We start from the raw sequence: 24,232 nt of genomic DNA on the forward strand, positions 1-24,232 counted from the left end.
CTGGGTCCTGCTCCTGAAGCCAAGGCTACACTGTATGTTAACTAACTTGAATACAAATTAAAAAGAAAGAAAGAAAATGAAAATGAACACGGTTTCACAGCTAGCAGGTGGCAGGCTGGGACTCAAACCCACGGTCTGTGGGACTCCAAACCCTTTGCTTTTTTGCCACGGCACCGTTCTTTTCTTTCTTCGGAGAACCCACACTTGTGGACTGGTGGCACTTCATCCGGGGGAAGAACAGAAAAAAAACCTTCAGCCTCCCCAGGGCACTGTGGAGAGAGACCGAAGTCAGGGTCACCCCTCCTTATATCTGGGAGATCGGCAGAGGGAGGTGCCTGGCATTGACACAACCACGGGCTCCTTGTTCTGCAATCAGGGAATACGGATGTCTGTGCCTCCAACTTCCCCCCAGGAGGAGAATCTGCTCGGGAACAGAGCAAAGTAAGAAACCCATTAAACACAGACTGAGGAAGCAGGCATGGAGGAGAGGAACCAAGAAGCCTGTGATCAGAGCCAGGCAGGGAGAGACCGCCCTGGGGCTGGCCCGCACAACCTCCACTCTTTTCAGGAACGATTCTGCGACTAACAACGGAGGGGCTATCTCGATGCATCTGCTTCAGGGGAAAAGGCAGACTTTCCCGGCAGCCCTGGGAGATTTATAGGGTCAGATGCCTGTCCTGGGGCCTTTCCCCCGCAAGGTCCCCAGGAGAGAGGCAGCAGGTCCTAGGGGAAGGCTTAGAAGCTGCCAGGGAGGCTCCACGCTGGGGGCTGCCGGGGACCTCTGGCCGGAGACATTCCCATCGGAAACACACGGCCTCCAAGCGTGGGAAGCTGATAGAGCGACGGCTACGGGCACCAAGAGGGCTTCAAACGGGCACCGCATACCGACCCGCGACTTCCTGGCTCGTCCCGCCTCCTTCCTGAGCCTGGGCTTGTATCTGACACAACAGAGCAGAGCCCTCTGAACGCGGGGAGCAGGGTCCCCTCCGAGCTCTGCACTCCCTGCTTCTTCTGTTCACGCCTCCCTCTTCCTGCCTGATCCGTTCTCTTTCTTCTTCTTTTTGCCATTGAGGTGAAATTCACATAACACAAAATTAACCGAATGAAGCGAATGATTCAGGGGCGTGTGGTCCATTCACAGCATTGCGCACATCTAGTTCCAAAACTAGCCCCAAATAAAGCCCCTACCCATTCAGGAGGCACCCTTCACGCCATACCTCCCACACCTGCTGGCAGTCACTTCACGTAAATACAACGGTACAGTATGGAGCCTCCTGTGTCTGGTTTCTTTCATTTAGCACGACGTTTGCGAAGTTCACCCCTGTTGTGATATGTATCAGAATCCCACTCCCTCTTAGGACTGAATAACATTCCGCTGTACGAGTAGAGCACATTTTGCGTATCCATTCATCCATTGATGGGCATTTGGGTTGTTTCCACCTTTGAGCTGTTGTAAATAGTACTGCTCTGAACATCCAAACACAAATTTTCACTCGAGTGCTCGTTTTCAATTCTTTGGGGTACACACCCCAATCCATTCTTGAAATGGCACCTTGAAAGTCACCTCTTCTATGATTTTCTCTGACGCTATACCTCCCTGCACTTCAGTTGGAGGCCTTTCAACTGCATGCCCCGTCTGGGGCTACCAGGGGCAGTGGTTCAAGTTGTACACTGCATAACGCTAAGGGGAACCATTCACACTGGTCATTATAGATTTGTATATTTATTAAAACAATGTGGCAGCAGATGAAGGAAAAGTGCCTCGAGAAAGGGGCGCCTTTTTCTATTTCTATAAGGACACCACATGGCCTAGTGGTGGCCCTGGCTGTGACAGTCCAAAAGTTCCCTCCGCTGTAGCACTTAATTTCACTGTGATCATTGTTTCAACCTCAATACTTCTTAGCGAGGAAGAGTACAGATTATCTGGAATAGTGATGGGCCATGTAACAGGCAGAATTTTTCTCTTCCGCCTTAGTAAAACTTATGCTACTTTCTATTATTTATAATAGCCCCAAAGTAGAGACAATAAAGACATCTGTCGACTGCTAAATGGATACCCAAAATGCAGTGCATCCATACAATGGAGTATCGCTCAGCCATAAAGAAGAAATAAAGCCCAGACACTGGACACAATGTGGATAAAGCCTGAAGGAAGCCATGACGCTCAGGGCAAGAAGCCAGGACCACATAGTGTCTCATTCATCCCACAGATAGGATATTTCCAGAACAGGCAAATCTAGAGACACAGAAAGTAGACGAGGTATCCCGTGGAACTAGAGGCACGACTGGGAAGTGACTACCCACGGGCACATGATTTCTTCGTGGGGTGAGAGAAATATAAAATTAGATGGTGCTGTGGGGCACCTGGGCGGCTCAGTTGGTTAAGTGTCCAACTCTTGATTTCAGCTCAGGTCAAGATCTTGCGGTTCGTGGGACGGAGCCCCGAGTTGGGCTCCACGCTGACAGCTTGGAGCCTGCTTGGGACTCTCTCCCTCCCTCTCCCTCTCTCTCTGCCCCTCCCCTGCTCACGTTCACATGAGTCTATACACACATGCTCTCTCTCTCTCAATATAAATAAACGTTTTAAAAATAAATAAAGCATACCACAATAAACCTTTTTAAAAACACTATGTTAATTTTACACCATCTCTGAATTAAGAGATCGGACTCCTTCAACAGAGCTATTCATTTTTCGGAGGTTTCAAAACTGCTTTTCACGCTTCTCCTACTAGCCTGTGAGCTGCTGGAGGTCAAGGGCTGGCCCTGATTCCGGGGGCCGGGAACAACGCCGGACACATAGGAGGTACTCAAGAAATGCTAACTGACTGGCATCTCGCTCTCTCTAAGGCAGTTGAGACCGAAGCAATGGGAAACACTTATGTCTGTGTTCACATAACCCCTTGGCAAACAAGTCCTGACCCCCGACTGTGTGCCAGCCACCGGAAACCTCAAGTTCACTAAGACCTACTCAGTGTGCTTTTGAGAGACTGACGATCCAGTGTGGGAGTCAGATGGGTAGAGCAATGACTTCAGAAAGTGAGGAAATGCTGCGGGCACCTGGGTGGCTCAGTCGGTTAAGCGTCTGACTTTGGTTCAGGTCATGATCTCACGGGTCACGAGTTCAGACCCCGCGTCGGGCTCTGTGCTGATGGCTCGGAGCCTGGAGCCTGCTTCGGATTCTGTGTCTCCCTCTCTCTCTGCCCCTCCCCTGCTCACACTCTGTTTCTCTCTCTCAAAAAATGAATACACATTTAAAAAACATTAAAAAATAAATATATAAAGCGAGCAGATCCTACGATGGGTATTTGCCCAAAATACTGTGTAAGACAACTAGCTTGGCAGCTGCCTGAGAGCCAACAAGTCTTCTCAGCTGAAGCGATTCTGCGCTACCTGGAGAAAGATGTGTAGCGTTTCCCCAGGAGGAGACACCAAAAAAGCAGAGCATCTCAAGCACGGGGCCTGCGCCACAGTAGGTCAGAGATGGAAGGGACACCGTCCGGGAGCAGAGATCTGCAGGGCCGGGGCTGGCATGCCAAGGTCGCTCAGCCCAGAGACCCGGCGTTCCCCTCACCTCACACGCACCCCTGCACGCCCCTCCCTCCCCCACACTCGGGGTCCGGCCTTGGGCGTGCAAGTCTGCGAGTGAGATTTCCGAGCAGATGACGGGCTCCAGCGGTCCCTCCCCCGAAGCTGGCCTGAAGATTCTCAGGGGACGCCCAGCCCCCCACAGACCAGCTATTTCGGCCCGATCCCAAACACAAGCTCATGGTTTATGGCTGGGAAGCCAGAGGCCTGCAGGCTGACCATAAAAGGAGAAAACAGACCCAGGCTCACTGCTTCTTTTCCTTCCCATGCCAGGCTGCTGTGGGACCCAGCAAGAGGGCAGCGGCCAAGCCTGTGTCCCTTAGGGTCACCACTACCCACCCCGCCGCCCCTCACCGCAGCCAGTCAAGAAGGGAGGACACAGGCCCCACCGTGTGCAGAAGAGAAGGAGCCCCCCTAGTGCCACGTGTGAAGGCCATTGTCAGAGGATTCCAGACCCACGGTGAACGTCAGTGCTGGGCCTCAACTGCGGGTCCTGGCATGACAGCTAATGCTAATTACACCTGCTGCGAACAGGCACCATGCTCCCCGTGCACTTGTGAACCCTTGCAACAACTGGGGTGGGCACAGTGATTAGCCTCACGGGGCAAGAGAGGAAACTGGGGCACAAAGGAGTGGGTGCATCGGCAGAACAGGGATTGGAACCCAGCTCAGGAGCTGATGCCCGAACCCACCACCCTGGAGGTCAGGGCCCTTCTCTTTCTCTGGTCTTGGTCTGCCACCTTCTCCCCCAGCAGAGTGGGCAGCAAGAGATTCTGAGTGGGAAGAGACATACTCTGAGGGTTCATGCAGGACCCAGCAGGAATTTTCCAGACCTACCCAAAGCTCTGGCATCTTTTTGTTTGTTTACTTATTTTGACAGAGAGGAAGCGAGCAAGGGGGAGCAGAGAAAAGGGGAGAGAGGGAGGGAATCCTCAATGCCAGGGCAGAGCCTGATGTGGGGCTTGAACCCACCCACTGTGAGATCACGACCAGAGCCAGAATCAAGAGTCAGATGCTTAACTGACTTAGCCACCCAGGCGCCCCAGGTCTGGCGTCTTTTCTTTTTTAATTTTTTAAGAAAATTTTTCATCTTGGGGCGCCTGGGTGGCTCAGTCGGTTGAGCGGCCGACTTCGGCTCAGGTCATGATCTCGCGGTCCGTGGGTTCGAGCCCCGCGTCGGGCTCTGTGCTGACAGCTCAGAGCCTGGAGCCTGCTTCGGATTCTGTGTCTCCCTCTCTCTGACCCTCCCCCATTCATGCTCTGTCTCTCTCTGTCTCAAAAATAAATAAACGTTAAAAAAAAGTTTTTTTTAAAAAAGAAAATTTTTCATCTTTATTTATTTTGAGAGAGAGACAGAGGGTGAGCAGGGGAAGGACAGAGAGAGAGAGGGAGACACAGAATCCGAAGCAGGCTCTGGCATCTTTAACAGCAGACGTGGCCAGGTGGCGGGTGGGACGCGGGAAGGCCGATATTTTCACGGTCAGCACAGAGCCCAGCACAAGGCTCGATCCCACAAACCGCGAGATCACGACCGGAGCTGAGATCGAGAGTCGGAGGCTTAACCGACTGAGCCACCCAGGCGTCCCCCTGGAAGTCCCTTACATAGCACGTGTGTTTGTGCAATGATTTGATGAATACCTGCCTTCTCCCTCCCCTTGTCTGTCCCCACGGAGTAGACTGTGCCCCCCCCCCACCAGCCCACCCCCCCCACAGCGGGGCCTCGGTTAACACTGTTGAATCAAAGGCGACCAGGGATTTCCTCTGGGGTTGGGAGGACAGAGAGGGAGGAGGAGGCCGGAGCGTGCGTTTCTCATCAGCGATTATCAGCCAGAGCTCCCCAAGTCCCTTGAGCATGCCTGCTCCTTCAACTCAGTGTTTACTGCTTGTTAAAAAATAAACAAACTCTCCCTAGCTCTCTCCCCTCCGTGTAAGACACCACAGGGCGGTCCCTAAAAGGCTCATCAGACGATCCTCTATGCTTCCGCATTTCCTGGCAAAGAACGTGAACTGCCCATGACAACTCAGCACCGACCTTGCTTGGTCACGGCGTGTCAGTGAGGACCGAGTCAGGCAGATGGAGCCACCCCCCCACCGCCCTGCCAGGCCAGACACAGAGCCGCGACAAAATCTCCAAGAGGCCGAAGACCACGCATCCGGTCCCCTCTCTGGGGGCGCGTTGTAGGAACACGGTCTCTGGGGCAAAACGACTTGACATGACTTCCTGGTCCCGCCTCTTGGGCAAGACACTGTTCTTTTGAGGAGAAGAGGGATAAAAATCCATACCCTTCAAGGATATGGAAACAGTGATGCCAGACTGGATGCACAAAGCTGACAATTAACCCACAGCACATCGGAGAACGCAGCGCTCGCTAGGCTCGTCACCAGAGCCATCATCAACGTCATCCAAAATAGTGAGCCTGCCAAGGCGTCTAGACGGCAGTGATTCTGTCCCAAGAGGATGAGGTATTAGGCCAGGTCCGGCCCTTTCTAATGGGAAGGCCCAAGCTAGGCCCTTAGCCTCCTGGGGCCTCAGTTTCCTGGTCTGTTAAATGGGGGCAACGGCACTTTGGTACCACACCACCGCCGAGGGAAAAATCAATGTTTTGAGGGTGGCAGAGGGTGACATCTCCAGCTGCACAAGGGCTCAAGGGCCAAGTCACCTGGTACGCTGAGTCTCCTTTTTGTCTAACGGGGAGGCTGTTCTGCGGGAGGGTGCTGCCCTGCGTGGTGCTGGAGAGGGCCGAGCCATGCAGGCTTTACAGAGCAGTGAGCCGGGGCAGGGGCGGGGGGTGGAGGGGACATGGGTGCCCTTCCTCTCTCTGCCAAGTTCGCAGAGCAGCCCTTGGGGGGGTGTTGGTGACCCTGAGCTGCCCCCCACCCCCCAGAGCCCGCCAACCACGGACAGAGCGATGCGACCGAGTGTGGGAACTTGCAAAGCAAGAGAGCCTAGAGGTTAGGTCACCCCACCTCCCAGATGGCCCTCCAGCTTAAAGAGGGTTTGAGCTGACAGAGGCCAGCTGGCTGTTGTTTCTTTTCTAATCCCCTGAGAATGGCCGCTTGGTGCTAATTACACGAGGACAAAACGCGTCCAGACGCGATCTTGCATGGGGTAACACATCCTGAGGGCTGTACTCAGCACATCAGAATGAAATCCTATGCGCCCTCCACACTCTTCCCCCCCACCCCCACCTGCAAACCACTGCAGGGGAGGCGGGAGACCCAAAGTGCTACGTCAAGGGTGGTGTTTTCCCCACATGTATCATGTTAATTTGCCCCAGTCAACAAACTGTCCTAGGCAGCCCGGGCTTCAACACCCTGACCTGTAATAAGATAGACCGTCTAGGAGCAAACAGTCTTCCATGGGGGTACAGTCGGGGGCTCAGTACAGCAGCTGGAGCCCCCCACTGACCAGGCGAGCCTTCAGCTTGGGCGTCAGATAAACCCAAGTTCAAATCCAGCTCTGACATGTTTGGGACTTTTGGCAAGTTCTTCTCCTCTCTGAGCCTCAGTTTCCCCAGCTATAAAAGGAGGATAATAATGACACCCGCTTGGGGCACCTGGGTGGCTCATTCGGTTAAGCGTCTGACTTCAGCTCAGGTCATGATCTCACGATTCGTGGGTTCGAGACCTGTGTCAGGCTCTGTGCTGACAGCTCGGAGCCTGGAGCTTGCTTCGGATTCTGTGTCTCCCTCTCTCTGCCTCTCCTCCGCTCATTCATTCCCCCTCTCTCTCTCAAAAATAAATAAACATTAAAAAAAATTAATATTAGCACCTGCTTCCCATGTTGGATTATCTGACAACTCACATAACCACAGGCCCATGTGCACATGCACACACGGGAAGGAATGAAGGGAAATATAATGAAAAATTTTGGAAGGGCACAGTATTTGCTGTTTCATGAAAACCAGCAAGGAAAATGTTATGGTGAAACATAAAAACTTTGTTGGCCTTCCTGGCTTTACAATTTAGTATTGCTTGTATTCTAGTTTACATATGTGGGCACTATAATAGTTTCAAGGCTTGATTTTATTTTTTTTTTAATGTTTATCTACTTTGAGAGAGACAGTGCAAGCAAGGAAGGGACAGAGAGAGAGGGAGACAGAGGATCTGAAGCAGGCTCCGGGCTGACAGCAGTGAGCCTGATGTGGGGCTTGAACTCACGAACTGGGAGATTACCACCTGAGCTGAAGTTGGACGCTCAACCAACTGAGCCACCCAAGCACCCCAAGGTTTCATTTTAAAGATCTTAATCTGATCCTGTCCGCCTTGTAGGTTTGGGGTAAGGATTGATAGAGAATGTTCCCAGAAAGCATAGGGCAAGCACACAATAAAAATCCACTATTATCCTTATCACCACTTTGGAAAAGAAGGTTTGAGAGAGTTTCCATTGAAGGAGAGTGGGTTGAACACATGCATTTAGGCTCCTTCCTCCCCAAACCTGAGTGAAATGACAGTAAAGGGATTTTTCAAACACACGTGGAGCGGGTGAAATGAACCAGAGAGGAGAGAGTAAATAGCAATGAAATCTGGGAAGCCAGAAAACAGGATGAGTGATGGCAGTCCCAGGGAAGAAGTGTGAGCTGACAATGGAGAAGACTGGAAGAAATGTGATTTCATCCCAGAATCCCCTGTGCATCCTCCCTCTCCCCCTCCACTGGCCAAACCTCAGTAACCAGCTGCACCAGGGGGTCTCTGGAAGAATGGGTGAAGGAGCACTTATAAACATGAGGATGAGCTCAAAGTCGGCTTGAGAAGCTGCTGGAAAAGCCAGATACCTTCCACACTCCCTGCAGCCAAATGGTTGCCCTTCCCACAGCCCACAGAAAGGGGCAGATTTTATTCTCTGGAGAGCATTAAACAGAGAGTCCCTGGCCTGGGGTGCACCAGGGACCATATGGAAAGGAAAACGTGCAAGTTTCATTCCACAGTTTGAAGCCCTTAGCCTCTTAACTAGAGTTGCAAAATACTGGTATACAGGGGCGCCTGGGCAGCTCAGTGGGTTAAGCATCTGACTCTTGATTTTGGCTCAAGTCATGATCTCACGGTTCATAGGATTGAGCCCCATGTTGAGCTCTGCTGTTGGCACAGAGCCCGCTTGGGATTCTCTCTCTCCCCCTACTGCCCCTCCCCCTCTTACTTGCTCGCACCCATGCGCGCTCTCTCTCTCTCTCTCTCTCTCTCTCTCTCACACACACACACACACACGCAACCAAAATGACTGTGGACAGATCTTGACCCTCCAGGCAGAAGACAACACAAATCTTCCCTGAAAAATCTGATCAGCCCAAGGAAAGATGCAAAGAGCAGCTAGAAGTGCCCCAGGGAATAGCCAAGCTCATCCCCAGCAAGCTATTCGTGCAAGTTCAGAGCGCCCATCACTGCTGTGGTGCCCATGCACTGATGCATCCCTGATGCACGGATAGCCAAGAATCAGCAAACTTCTGAAGAAAGCTATTAATATGTCAGACAGAAATGGAAATAAGTCAATAGGAAAAGAACCATCCTGGAGGTAACAGACTCAACATGGAGACGAATCCTCCAAGGAAAAGGACATCACATCACATGGGGAAAAAATGCTATAAGAAATATTCAGGAAACAAAATAGAGTTCTTAGAAGTTAAACACACACACACACACACACACACACACACACGAACAGAAATTAAAATTTAATGGAAGGTTTGTAAGACAAAGTTGAGGAAAGTGTCCAGAAAAGGATAAGAAGATGAAAAAGGGATAGTGCCAGAGTTCAATTCTGGACATGAGAAAACTTCTAGAGAAGCAGAACAGCGAATACAGAGAAGAAAGAAATCATCAAGGTAGTAATTCACGAAAATGTCCCAGAACTTAAGGCCATGAGTTTACAGATTAAGAGGGTCCATGAAGTCTCCAGCACAATGGGTGAAAACAGATCCATGACAAATCCCATCATCATGAACAGGGGGATAAAGAAGGGTCTAAAAGCCTCCAGAGAAGGAGGGGAATAAATTGGTCACACACAAACGATTAAGAATCCGATTGGCTTTTATCTTCTCAAAAATGACACAAGCTAGAAGACTGTGAAGCGATGCCTTCAAAATTCTGAAAGAAAACTATTTGTTGCTTGAAATTTTAAACCCAGCTAAACTAGCCGTCACATATTAGAGAAGTATCAAGTCTTCAGATGAGATATGCAGGATCTCAATCTGCCTCATACACATCCTTTCTTGAGAAGGTACTAGAAAAGGTGCTCCATTTAAACAGCACAGCAAATCAAGGAAGAGGAAGGCATGAAACCAGGGCCAAGGAATCCACCAAGAGAGCAGTGAAGTGAATTCCAAGCATGGTTAGGAAGGTCTCGGATGTCAGCTACCAGTCATGGAGGGTAGCCAGGGCAGCTCAGAAGGCTCCAGCTGCAACCACCTTCAAGGAGAAGCTGTAAGTAGGGTCCCCAACACATATCTAGACATAGTGAAGGGGGATTAGCACATTTAGAAAGGAGAATCTGGGGAAGAGTTAGTGATTAAGTACATCCATTAATTATCAACAAGTATTAACTGAGCAGCTTCTATATGCTGGGCACCAGTAGGTATGCTGGAGATACAGAAATGAATAGGCAGACAAGGATACAGTCTGGCTCTTAGGCAGTTGATGGGTCCTCAGGAACTTAAGGGGTCACTCATGTAACACATTCAAAGATTACATTCTACATTCACCACATGCGTTATCCATCCCAACCCACCTCTTCACACCCCATCTTGTTCTACAAAAACCTTGTGGAGGAGGAAGCCACAGTTGCTTGCTTTATGTCTCCAACAAGACAGAAAGCTCGGGGCGCCTGGGTGGCTCAGGCGGTTAAGCGTCCAATTTTGGCTCTGGTCATGATCTCATGGTTCGTGGGTTCAAGCCCCGCGTCGGGCTCTGTGCTGACAGCTCGGAGCCTGGAGCCTGCTTCAGATTCTGTTTCTCCCTCTCTCTCTGCTCCTCCCCTGCTCATTCTCTGTCTCTCAAAAGTAAATAAACATTAAAACAAACCAAAAATAAAAGACAGAAAGCTCCTTGTGGCTCCCGGCCGAATGACCTTATAGACTGGGACAGCGATATTCATCAACGGAGTCACAAACTGGGCCTACACCTTCCTTTGCAAAAACCAAATTTCCCCTTTAGAGAGAAGAAGGTTTTTTTCCCAAAGCTGCCACTTTTTCCCCATGATCTGTTTCATCGGAGTCTATCATTGCCAGTTTTCCAGAAAGGACCAGGTAATGCCAAAATGAACGCCTAAGTAGCAAATGCTGATTAACATTCACACTCAACGGTTTATCTTTTACGGATGGGCGTGCTCACAGTTAATGGATTTCCCTTGGGGGTTAAAATGTGCCAACGCTTCTGAGTCATTTTCCATCTCACTATGTGATTTTGTGTCAAAATGTAGAGCCCGCAGGGAATGGAATGTATTGACATGGGGATCCCCGTCATCGAGTATTACCATGCCCCACAGTCGGGAGGTTGTCTGCGGAAGCCAAATGATCCCGACACAGAAATATTCTTCGATGAGTTCACCACTTAGGAAACCAGACCCCACTGAAGCAGCCCTCTCTGGTCCCCATCACTGCCTCTTATCCAACTCAGCAGCTTTATCTTGCCGATGACGGGGTGTCAGCACCCACCATCATCCACACACACACACACACAACAAAGCAGCAGCCATGCACAACAGACAATTTCCCTGAAGGTGCAATGTGTCGCGAGGTCAATGAGCTCGGAAAGGAAGTCACGTCCGTTCACAACTAAATTGTGACCACAGAGTCACCGCGAACGACAACATGGTAGTATTTTAAGAACAACGAAACAAAAGAACACTTGGGAAAACTCTAATAAGTCTGCAAAAATTATCCTCTTTAGCTGGTGCTGCAGAGATCAAACACGACGTGAGGAATGCTGCGATATGCTCTCATGTGATTTTGTCCAAAAAGGAAAAAAAAAGGTTAAAAAATATCAACCCTGGGGCGCCTGGGTGGGCTCAGTCAGTTAAGCGTCCGACTTCAGCTCAGGTCATGATCTCACAGTTCGTGAGTTCCAACCCTGCATTGGGCTGTCTGCTGTCAGCACAAAGCCCACTTCGGATCCTTTGTCTCCCTCTCTCTCTCTCTCAAAAATAAATAAACATGAAAAAAAATCAGCCCTTAATTTTATACTCAATGTAAGAATTGGCATCTAGTTCCAATTATAGCCAAATTCCTATCGTATGCAGATAAAATAAATTTACAATTTGCAATGCTATTGCCCCAGCCCAGTCAAAACGTCTCCCCCCCCACCCCTTCCAGTGAAACTTTGGTCCCTGTTGTAAGTGACCTTTTTTTTCTGGAATCAGTTATTTTCAGACACTCCAAACTCCCTTCATTTCAAGACTTTCAGCTCAGTTACCACACGAAAGGCTGCATACCAAAGGTTAGTGGTGGTGACCTCTGGGTGAGAGAATTATGGGTGCTGGTATATTCTCATTAGCTTAAGTATATGTTTTTATTTTTTCTAGAATGAACATAAAATATTAAAGGTTTTCTTTTTTTAAACTTACACACATGTATTTTAAGAGTACTGTGGCAGCGCTTACCTGTGACTTTCCCTTCCCCTTCGCTAATGGAATTTCATTTCATTCCAGTATTCAGAAAAAAAAAAATGGGCTTGTGGGAGCTCCCTCAGCTCCAGGAAAGAGCCAGGAATAGTCTGAACCAATTATGAAGGTCCCGGTCCTGTTTGCCAACCCTGGGTTTAGAGGTCGGCATGTGACCAAGTTTTAATTAATGAGACGTAAGGGGATGCCTGCTGAGGAATTCCTGGAAAAGATTTTTCTCCCGGGGTAAAAAAAAAAAAGAGACATGGAAAAAAGAACCTAGCCTTCCACTTCCTTCATGCGTTCTGCTATCATCACATGAAGACATGATATCTGGAGCTATGGCTGCCATCTTGTAACCATGAGGGAGAAGCCGAGAAAATCCCAGAGAGGTCTGTTTTTGAGCTGCTGGATTAACTAACCCTGAAATCGTCCACCTGTTCTCTTCTTGTTACGTGAGATAATAAACTCCTATTGTTTAAGCCGCTTTAATTGGTTGCTACGTGGGGGTTTTTTGCAACCCAAAGCACCCCCAAATGCCATGAATGCTGCAACTTTGTGATGTTCAACTTCCTTAAAAAGGTATGTGAATCATCACTGTTAACTTTTCCATCAAGGGAGACCACAAAGAAATGTTTTTGTTTGTTTGTTTGTTTGTTTGTTTGTTTTTCTAAGCAATGACACATATCTAACTCCAGGAACATCGCGTCACAACCCGAGATTACATGTCCATGTGGCCATCTTTGCAAGGCTCCCTCTGCTGGTTGTTGAAGGTAATGGCAGCTCCAGGTCTGCAGTGGTCCAGCTTGGGTCTACTTGTAGGGTTTGACCTGCTCTGTCAGTAACTTGGGGGCACTTCTACCTGAGACCCTCTAGCTTGAGGGGTGTCTCCAAGGTACACCTGGATCCCTGCCCTCAGGAACTTCCAGAACGGAGTTCTCCATTCCTGACTCAGAACACTCTTGGAGGTAGCTATCCCAGAGGTTGAAAACTCAGACCCAAGGGCCGGGCAGTGAACACAAATGAGTGCCCCCAGTCCTGGGAAACTCATGCCCTCTCTAAACGGATGGTTGACATACGGGAACACAGGCCCAGTGTTGGCAGATGTTCCGATATTTTCACAAGAACCTAAGTCGGTTGTGTCTGACTTCAGCTCAGGTCACGATCTCACGGTTCATGAGTTCGAGCCCTGCGTCGGGCTCTGTGCTGACAGCTCAGAGCCTGCAGCCTGTATCCAGTTATGTGTCTCCCTCTCTCTCTCAAAAAACATAAAATAAATAAAATAAACATTTTAAAAAAAGTTGACAACTACTTCAAGTATCCTGAAAACTCTGTGTGGACCAAACCAAAGTTATCTGAAGGCTGGATACAGCCCATTAGCTGCTGATTCACAACCTCAGGACTATTTGCACCTCATAGTCATGTAGCAATTATATACAGCTTTAGGACTGGCAAAGCCCTTTTCTGCTGCCCTCTCCCAAGCGTAAGGAGACAGGAGAACTCCTGTATCTCAAGACCAGATCCATTTATAAGATGAAAAATCCTCTCACCCCTCCCCAAAGATCAACGACACTGGGATGGGTGCTGTTCTTTTTACGATGCCCCCAAAACACCTGAGGAGGAAAGCAAGGGCTCGACCCTGCTGAGGCAAAGGGATTTGTTGAAAGAAGACCAAGGTTGTCCAACAGGTAAAGTTCACAACTTGGAGATGCCCCAGTTTCATTTTCTTGCCTTATTACACTGGCTAGGACCTCTAGTACATATGATGTTGAACAAGGGTGGTAAGAGGAGACACCCTTACCTTGTTACTCATCTTAGGGGGCAAGGATTCAACCTGTCACTCTCACTATCAAATCTGATGTTATAGATTTTTTGGACATTCCTTGTACCAGGTTGATGAAAGTCCCTCCTTTTCCTACTTTGCTGAGATACTTTCTTGTGAGCAGATACTAAGTTTTGTCAAATGCTTTTTTCTGCACCGCTGGATATGGTGGTGTGGTTTTTCTTCTTTAGACTATCATATTGACTGATTTTTGAAGAGTGAACCAGCCTTGCATTCCTGGAGTAAGCCCTCCTGGGTCATGGCCTGGGTTTCCAAGCACTTTGAGAAACTCGTTTGCCTCTGTTGGAAATTGTAGGTAGTAACACCGACCCTATCCCACAGATGGTGAAGATTTAAAAAAAAAGAGAATGTGTGTGTTCATGTTAAAGGAGGTCTGTGCCTTGACCCAAAGTGCTATTCAAATAGAGGCTAAGAAGAGGCCCCACAACTGCAAACGTCTGTCTTCCAAGCTTCTGTCATACCCAGCCCTGCATGAAGCATAGTAAATGCAGTCCATGACCCATGAAGCACAACAAAGTGATTCTAGATGCCCCTCAGATTATGATTTTAATTTCAATAGTCACAGGGGTGCCTGGGTGGCTCGGTCAGTTAAAAGTCTGACTGTTGATTTCAGCTCAGGTCGTGGGATTTCATCCCAGGGTCGTGGGATTGAGCCCCATGTCGGGCTCCGTGCTGAGCATGGAGACTGCTTACGATTCTTTCTTTTTCCCTCTGCCCCTCTCCCCCACTCATGCTCTCTCACTCTAAAATTTAAAATAATAATAATCATTTTAATAGTTATATATTCTTTTCAATGTGCATGCAAAAAACACGTATGTAGTTGCAATGTCTAACATCCGGTTTTATGCACGATGATGAGAATAGTTTATGCTGAGTTATTGAGCTATTTATTTACTTATTAATTTATTTTTAATTTATTTAGAGAGCACAAGCAGGCGAGGGGCATAGAGAGAGGGAGAGAGGGAGAATCCCAAGAAGGCTCCCTACTGGCAGCGTGGAACCCGACTTGGGCTCAAACTCATAAACTGTGAACTCATGACCTGGGCTGAAATCAAGAGTCAGGCGCTTAACCATCTGAGCCACCCAGGCGCTCCTTCACTTGGTGAGCTTTGGCTAAGTACCAGGCTCTGTTCTAAGCCCTGCATGTTCAATAGTTCACTTAATCTTCACATCAGCCTATGAGATAGGTCACAGTTACTGTCATTGGCTTTTGCAGATGAGGAACCAGAGGCACAGAGAGGTTAAGTAGCTTGCTCAAGGTCACACAGCTACTGAGTGGCAGAGCCGGGATTTAAACACAGGCTCCCCTATTCTAGAATCTGTGCTCTTAACTAAATCTTGTTCAGTCGGAACTAGATTGTGAGAAAGGGAGCTTATGAGAAAAATATGAATATAAGGACATAATTTTATGAAGTCTAACAAGAGCCAAAACTGAAGGTGACAGAAGTCACAATAATAGTTACCTCGGGGGGGGGGGGGTTATAAAGGAGGTAGTGACTAGGTCGAGGCATGAGGGAACTTTCTGGAAATATTTCATATCTTGGTCTGAGTGGTGGTTATAGGACCGCAGACCTATGCAAAAATCAATTTTAGGCTGGACACGACATCTGGCCACCCCCTGCTGTCTGCGTATTTCGCCTCAGTTAAAACTTCATTAAGAATAGTAATAATAATGAGGCATCAACATGGAGGTAATAAACAACGGCCTTCAGACTGGAAACGCCTGCATTAGAATCTCCACAAGCTGCAAGACGGACCCTATCACTCCCTTTTTACAGATGGAGAAACTGAGGCTGGAGAGGAGAAGACCTCTCACACCACCCCCCGGGACTCCAGCCTCGGCTGGCTCCAAGTGCAGGGCAGGCTGGCTCAGCCCCAGGGCTGGCAGTCACCCCCTTCCTTCGGAGGTGAGGGCACCATGCAGTCCGCACCCTGACGCAGGGCCGGGGGGCGGCAGAGGGGCCGGGCGCCCCGGCCGCCCATGCCCGTATTTGCCCAAGCTGCCTGCTCTCTCTCGCCCTCCCAGCCGAGCGCCCAGATGCTCAGCTGCCTTCTTTCCCTTTTTCAGTCACAAGGCTCCCGGGGCCCAGCGCCCGCCCACCCAGCTCCGCATTCTTGGCGAGGATGCAGGCGGGCCGGGCCCGGAGGGGAGGAGCCCCGTCCCCGTCCCCGTCCCGGTCCCCGTCCCCCCGCTCACCTTGCAGCATGCTCCGGTAGGCCGTGTCAGCGATGGCGTAGATGTGGGGTGGCATCTCGTGCCTCTTCTTGCCCTTGTACATGTCCACGATCTTCTCCGAGTAGATGGGCAGCTGCTTGTAGGGGTTGACCACCACGCAGAAGAGGCCGGAGTACGTCTGCGGACAGAGAACCCGAGTTGACTTCCAGAACACGGCCGCCCAGCCCGCAGGTCCGGGAGCAGCGACAGCCGTCACCGCCTGCGTTCGAACACTTACCGAGCGCTCCGTGTGCATTTTCTCCCCGCATCCTCACAGCAAAACTGTTGGATGCGTTCGTCTTGCCGTTTTAGAGATGGGGAAACTGAGGCGTAGAGCCCTCACGGGAACCCCTTGGCATCCCTGTTAAGGACAGGGATGGAGGAAGAGGACCAAGGGGCAAGACTGGCTTTCTGGACCACCCGTGTTCTGTTTTATGGCTGCGTGCTTTCCAATCGTCCAGGTTCAGACCTCCCAGAGACTCACGGGCTCGGACCACAGCCACCAACTGTTGGGCACCTACTGTATACTGTATACACTGAGATCTAAGCCCTTCACGGGCATCTCTCTATTTAGCCTCCCATCTACCCTGTGACAGTCACACGGTGATTTCCCTGCCGCCCATACGGCAGATGAAGAAACAGGGTTGGGGAGGTTGTCACACACACACAGCCGGCCAGAAATTTGCACCTAGAGACCACGACACCTCCTCCCCAGATCTCATGCTCTGCACAGTTAACAAGGTACTCCCTCATCTGTAGAAAAAAAAAAAACAAAAACAAAACAGGGACAAACACAGCTGTCCTTAAAAAGCATTGGTACTGGGGCACCTGGGTGGCTCAGTGGGTCAAGCATCTGACTCTTGGTTTCGGGCCAGATCATGATCTCACAGGTTTGTGGGTTCGAGACCCATGGCAGATTCCGCACTGCCCCCCCCCTCTCTCTCTCTGCCTCTCTCTCTCTTCCCCCACCCCTCAAAATAAACTTAAAAAAATTTTATATATATATAAAGATTGGTACTGACACAAGGTACGACATGGGCGGACCCTGAAAATGGTATGCTCACTATGAAAGACACAAAGGTCACATAGCGTATGATTCCATTTATATGAAATGGCCAGGACAGGCAAATCCACAGAGACAGAAACAGATCCCTGGTTTCCAAGGACTGGGAAGGGCAGGGGGGCAGGCCGGGGTGGGGGGAGGGCGGTGACTGCTCATGGGTATGGGGTTATAAAAACGATCCGAAACGAGACAGGGGTGATAACTGCACAACACAGCGAATGTGCTGAAGGCCACTGAATTGTACCCTTGAAACTGGATCCGGTGGTGAATTGTATGTTATATGGGTTTTACCACAATTAAAACAAAATCGTCGTCCTGCCCTACCAAGGGCACAGGAGCATCTGGAAATAATCAGAACAGGGAAAGGGGGTGGAGGCACCCCACAAGCCCCACCACGCGCGCACACGGGAGGCACTATCACCGCTATGGCTGTTCCTTACCGGACATCAGATTGCCCCCTGGGCTGAGGTCACAGCTCAGGGCACAGGTTCCGACCCGCCCCACAGGAACTGCCTTTCCCGAACGATACCATCAGGGCCGCCCGGGGCTCCAACAGCCCCCAAGCCCGTCTTCCTTCCAATTCCCCCTAGAAGGGACTCAAGGAACAGCCAATGGTCCACCTCTGGGCGACCCTCAGGGCAAAGCCAACACCAGAGAGGTTAAGCAACTTGACCAAAGTCACAGAGGGAGACCCTGACAGCACTAAGCCCAGCTTGGCCAACTCCCAGGCCTGAGCACCGCCCGTGAGGCTACCCGACCCCTGCCCATCCTATAGAAAGAGAAACACATCGTTCGTTCATTCACTTGCTTGTTCATTCGGTGTGCACGTCCTAGACACCGTGCAAGGCTCTGGGGTTAAAGAAGGCAAAGAACACAAGGTCCTGCCCTCAAAGAGATTGTAGCCCTGGCTACAGCTGATTGGAGGAGGGTCTCTCCAGCGCTCAGTCTGCTAAGGGACAATGGTGTTGAGGTGGACAGTAATCTTCAAAAGGTACAGGACTGGTGGGGGAAGGAGGGAATAATCTCTCAGGTTCTCACCAATCCCCTAAAAAGGCAGGCATGAGGTCGCACAGGCCTGTCGAAACACCCATCAGCCATTTATTGAGCACCTACTGTGTACAGGTCTGTGCTAGACAGGTCTCCACCATGTTGGAGATAAATAAATCAGAAGAACCCACAGATCAGAGCAGGGACAAGGACACTGAACAATAACATCCAAAGAACCAGGATGGAGCCCAGGGGATTAGGGAAGCAAGGAAGTCAGGGCCCTAACCCACCCTGGGGGCGGTCAGAGAAACCTCCAGTGAGGAGGTCTCAAGACACGAGAAGGGCTTATCCTGCTCAGGAGGTAGCAAAGGCACAGAAGGCAGCAGGGCGAGTGTGTGCGTGCAGCCTGCAAGCAGTGCGGTATTTCTGGAGCATCGAGGAGGGGACAAGCCAGGGTGCAGGGTAAGGCTCCTGCAGAGGCGGGCAGGGGCCAGACCGCACAGAGACGGATGAGTCCACCATCCGCCCGACTCCCCACTCCCTGATCTGATCTTCCAGGCCCCTCCCACCAGAGCAAGTGCCCTGAGGGCGGGACCACCCTCTTCCTCTGCTTCAGTTCAGGCCTGGGCCTTGGCATACAGTAGGTGGTCACTAAATGCTTGCTCAATAAATGACTGAGGGGTTAGCTGATTACAAATCTGCCCTGGAGCAGGGACCCCCGATGTCGATGTCTTCATCTCTGTGGTCCGGGGCTTTGCACTGGGCTGGGACACAGTAGGTGCTCGGGAGATGTTTGCTGAGCTGGTGGCACAGTTGTTCCAGAACAGGGGCTCTGTGTCCCCCACTCATCTGTGTCCTGGTCCCCAGTGCGAAGCCTCCCATAAACTAAGTGCCCAGTCAACGATCACTTGTTTGAATGAACGTCAGCCAAGTCCTACCTCTCTTTGAGGTCTGAATGCCACCTCCAGATCCTTCTGGGCTGTGCCCACTGCCAACCACAATGCTCATTTATAGCCCAAACCACACCCTCACCAAGCCCTTGAGCTGGAGGCAGTAAAGGTCAATGGCTAAGGATACAGAATTGAGGACTGAGGACTTGGTTTGAACCCTCATTTTGCTACTTCCTGGCTGTGTGACCCTGGGAAAGTCTCTTAACCTCTCTGAGCCTACTAACCTCAACTACAAGATGACGGTATGTAACAGATCCTTCAAAGGCTTGCTGTGAGAGAGTGCTCGTGAGGCATTTAACAGAGTGCCTGGTATACAGCAGGTGCTCAATAAACATTAGTGACCATACCATGCTGCCTTGGTTTCATGATGACAAAACCCTTGTCACCCTGGAAGCTTCGCAGGTGCTGCTTCTGTACCTCGAGTATGTTCCCCATCCCCTTCAATCTTCCCAGAGCCATTTCCGTCTCCTCTTCCAGGGCTCATCCTAAATGTCACCTTCTGGACCGCAAGCTGCACATCACAGTTTCTCCAGCACCCAGCGTAGGGCCGTATACAAGGCAGACCCCAGTCAATAGTTGCTGAAGGCAATGAATGAAAGAAAGAATGTGTGGCTCTCCCAAATCCATCACCAGCTTCTGAAGAACTGTCCCTTTCCCCCTGTTTGCCTGGGACACCTCCTGGTGCTAAGCACCCAGCAAGCACTTAACCCGAGCTTCCAGGCAGATCTGAATCTCTGTTCGGCGCAGCAAATCTTTCCAGGGCACGACGACCCGAGGGGAAGGGCTGAGCAGGCATGCCCCCGGCAGGGTGGTCGGGCTGCAGAATCTGGAGGTTTGATCGACAGTGTTCAACCTCCGTTGCCTTCACCAGACCCGCCCGGCTCACCGGCTGGTGGCGGTGTTTCTGCCTCCTCACTGTCCCCAAGGTCCTCTCCAGCTGGTCAAGTTCATGAGGTTTCAATAGCCCCGCCTCCTGTGTCCCGGCCAGCATTTCAGGGCCCCATGCCACCAGCAGGTCCCAGCCACAGGCCCAGGGTTTCCCTCTTGTGACCGTATTAGGAAGTGACTCCAGTTTTTCCCTGACACTTTATATGGTCAGCCACAGAGCTCTGAGCAGGAGTCTGCTCCCACAGCCTGCGGCAGGAACAAGCACCAACGGAGGAAAGTGGGAAGAACACAGGCTTTGAGCCGCACGGGCCAGGGGAGAACCTCAGCTCTGCCCTCATTCATCACCTGTGTGACTCATGGGAGTGGCCGAACCCGAGTCTCTTCTTCCCCATCTTCTTCTCCGTCTATAAAAAGATGGAGACCCGTACCTTCTCTGCCAGGTTGTCACACAATGTCATGGCAACATCTATCCTTAAAGACAGACACGGTCCACCAGGAATGCAATTTCCTGCAGCCTTGATTTGAATGGGAAGAGAGACTAAAAACAACCTAAATATCCATCATCAGGGGGCTAGCTTCATAATTATGGCATGCTGCCATTAAAAAGAGTATATTTAGGGGCACCTGGACGGCTTGGTCGGTTAAGCGTCTGACTCTTGATCTCGGCTCAGGTCGTGATCTCAGGATTCGTGGGCTCGAGCCCCGCTTTGGGCTCTGCACTCAGAGTGCAGAGACTGCTTGGGGTTCTCTCCGTTTCTCTCTCTGCCTTTCCCCCACTCACACTCTCTCGCTCTAAATAAATGAGTAAACATTAAAAAAGAGTGTGTTTGTACATATGCATGAATGTACACCAAAACAAATATACATGCATCTGCCTGTATATGTATAAAGTATTTCTGGAAGCCTATGAAAGAAACACCAGAGCAGTTCCTCTACAGAAGGGAATCAGAAGGAATGGGGGTGAAAGGTAAAATTCCCGATACGCTGATATACTATTTCCTACCTGTATGTTACCTATTCAAACCAATGTTTTAAATTCAACTAGATAGTTACAAACAAACACAAGAAAAAGCCACAAGACGTCATGTATGCTTCTTATTTTTAAATATTCTCTTGAGGTCTTTGCATGGATAGCCTCACGTTACTAGAAAGGTTTGAGGCCATGTCAATTCGAAAGATCTGAATAGTGAGTTCACAGGGCTCAGCAGAGGGTAGGCTCCAACTGTGTCTTCTTTCTACCTTCTTAGACTCGGTGCAGTCATGTATCTTTTTCCCACCCTCCAGGACTCTCCGGCACTCAAGAGGCCGCTGCTCATCATCTGCTCTCAGCATCCCTGGGTGGGTACTCCTTCAGGCCACTGAGCCAAGTGTCCAAAAAGAAAACATCATCCCCTGCTTGACTTTGGAAGGAAGGCCTTTCCTTATCCCCTGGTCTTCCTCGAACAGTGACGTAAGAACGAGGAAAATATCCTTTGGGGTTCACAAGTCGGGAATTTGGGCTTGGAAACCCAATCAATAGGAGAGGCCATCCACCTTCGCTCTGGATCAGGTTCCTAACCCCAGGGGCCTGAAACAGGGGTGGAAAGTCCTACTGTTTACAGGGACCAAGCACGTCAGATGGGACTAAAGTAAGCCAGGTAGGAGGAGAACAATAGGTAGGTGATTAACGACCAACAATTCTCAGCCTCAGGGTCTGGGAGACAACAGGGAGCAGTGAGGCCTATGCAAAAACAAGGCCCACAGCCCACCTAACAGGATGGCCCAGGGGCTGCTTTTTTTTTTTTTATTTTTTTTAAATTTTTTTTTTTTCAATGTTTATTTATTTTTTTTGGGACAGAGAGAGACAGAGCATGAACGGGGGAGGGGCAGAGAGAGAGGGAGACACAGAATCGGAAACAGGCTCCAGGCTCTGAGCCATCAGCCCAGAGCCCGACGCGGGGCTCGAACTCACGGACCGCGAGATCGTGACCTGGCTGAAGTCGGACGCTTAACCGACTGCGCCACCCAGGCGCCCCCCAGGGGCTGCTTTTTAAAGCAATGCCAGCAACTGAGATTTTCTTTTTCTTTTTTTTTGGGGGGGGGGGGCAGTTGGAGAGGAAGGGGGAGAGATGTATCAAATTAACTCCTCCATTTTTAAAAAATTACTCACTCTGGGCCAAAGGCTTACAACCTAGTAGGTGCTCAAGAAATCCTAAGTGACAAGTTAGACTTCTTCCTCCTGTGCACGTAAAGCTTGTCGAGCTCAAAGTTAATGGTGCCCGTGGCATCATCCCCACATGCCCCAGTCCACAGCCATCACCTCCTGCTCAAGCCTCCAGATATCCTACAGCCCCTTACCATCCAGGGGTCGTCACTCTGGCCCTGGAGGCAGCCAGACCTTGCCTGAATCGCAGCAACAGGACCAAGCACGCCTGAGCCTCAGTATCTTGGTCTCTGAAATGCGGTAAGAGCCTCTGTCTCCCAGGATCATTGGAAGGAATAAATGAGTAGCAGTTAGAAGCACTGCTCCCAGGGCCAGCCTTCCCGGCTTCAAGACCCAGCTGTTTCTTATCAAGTTATTTAACTTTCCTAAAACCCAGTTTCTTTCTTTTTTTTTTTAATTTTTTTAAATGTATTCATTTATTTTTAGAGAGAGGGAGAGAGATTGAGTGAAGGGCAGACAGAGAAGAAGAGAGAGAATCCCAAGCAGGCTCTACGCTGTCAGGGCAGAGCCCAATGTGGGGGTCGATCCCAGGACCCTGGGATCATGACCCAAACTAAGATCAAGACACTTAACCGACTGAGACACCCAGGCCCCCACCCCCACCGGTTTCTTTAGCCGCACCCCCCAACACACCCCACCTCTGCCAACCCCCCTTCTGCAGTGATTCTGAGCGTGACTATCTTCGATGCCTCAGGTAAGTGACATCCTGGTTGTTCGTCCTTCTGTGACTGGCTAGTTCAGTGACTAGTTCAGCTACTTCAGCTGGTGACTAGTTCAGCTAGTTCAGCTACTTCTGTGACTAGTTCACTCAGTATAATGTCCCCTAGGTTCGTCCCTGTTGCCACATATGATAGGATTTCCTTAAGGCTGAATCATAGTCTGTTGTACGGATACAGCACATTTTCTTACTCCATCCATCGTGTTAGAAACTATCTCCTGCATCTGCCTCGAGCTCAAGTGTGTCTAATCTTCCTCCTCTTAATTACCAAGCGGCTCGGGGCACGGGCTGAGCCGTGTAACCCCTGGAATCCCACAGCGATGCAAACAGAACAAGCAAGAGCCCACGCATCCCCCAGCTGGGCAGGCCAGCCGAGTGTGACACAGGTCCCTCCCTTCCCAGGCAAGTCAGGTCAGGTCTCTGCCTCGGACAGGTCATGTGCAGAGTGGGAGGTGACCTTTGCTGTCACCAGTGGGGTCAAGGACACAACACGCTGGGAAGGACTTGGGATGGGACCCAGGACAGGCAAAGCCCACACTTTACTGATCTTCCTGTGCCCGAAACCCTGGTCTCATCCTCCATGTACTAAAAATAGAGCCAACTGCTGAGTGGTCGCGCTAAGCTCCGGGCAGAGGGAACCCAGCGCCCAGAAGGGCAGGTGAGGGTGGGCGAGGACTCAGAATCACCAGCACCCCCCCCCCCGCCGCTGCTGTGTGCCAGGATCAGAACCTGCACAAAGATGGCAAGAACCTGCATCAAAAGGCTCATGAAATAGGACCCAGTGGCTTCTATGGACTCTTCTAGAACCAAGAGGACGATAGTCTTGATTTGAGGTGTACTTTGCAGAACGGAGGGGAAAGTTCTCTTCATTACCAAGGGCAAAGCTGGACAGACGGACGGATGGACGGACGGACACACACACACACACACACACACGCACACATCGGATGCTCCAGCATCACCTGCCAACACCCACCTGCTCTCAAGGGCTGTACCTCCCGCTGTCAGGTGCTTGGAGACTAACTGGCTGTGCCTCCCCTCCCCCGCTTCCTTCTTGATCTCCATCACGGACAACCGGTTCAATTTAAGTGATTAAATTGAGCAGAAAGGAAGGAGACAGGAGTAGGCACGTGGTCACAAGGCCGGGAGGCTTTGCGTCTAATCTGTGCAGGGAAGCATAGCAACAATTT

General features: G+C 50.4%; 1 protein-coding gene across 4 annotated transcripts in view; it reads right to left on the minus strand.

The window, feature by feature from the left end:
* Positions 1-24,232, minus strand: part of MYH11 (myosin heavy chain 11) — a 124,564-nt gene that overhangs the window by 80,645 nt on the left and 19,687 nt on the right. For all 4 annotated transcript variants that reach the window (XM_030301265.2, XM_032591533.1, XM_030301263.2 and 1 more), the window contains one exon: positions 16,216-16,372. In XM_030301265.2, coding sequence (XP_030157125.1) covers positions 16,216-16,372 — 157 coding nt within the window. The remainder of the gene's footprint in view (positions 1-16,215; positions 16,373-24,232) is intronic.

This window comes from Lynx canadensis, chromosome E3, assembly GCF_007474595.2.
Source record: "Lynx canadensis isolate LIC74 chromosome E3, mLynCan4.pri.v2, whole genome shotgun sequence".
Lineage (NCBI taxonomy): Eukaryota > Metazoa > Chordata > Mammalia > Carnivora > Felidae > Lynx > Lynx canadensis.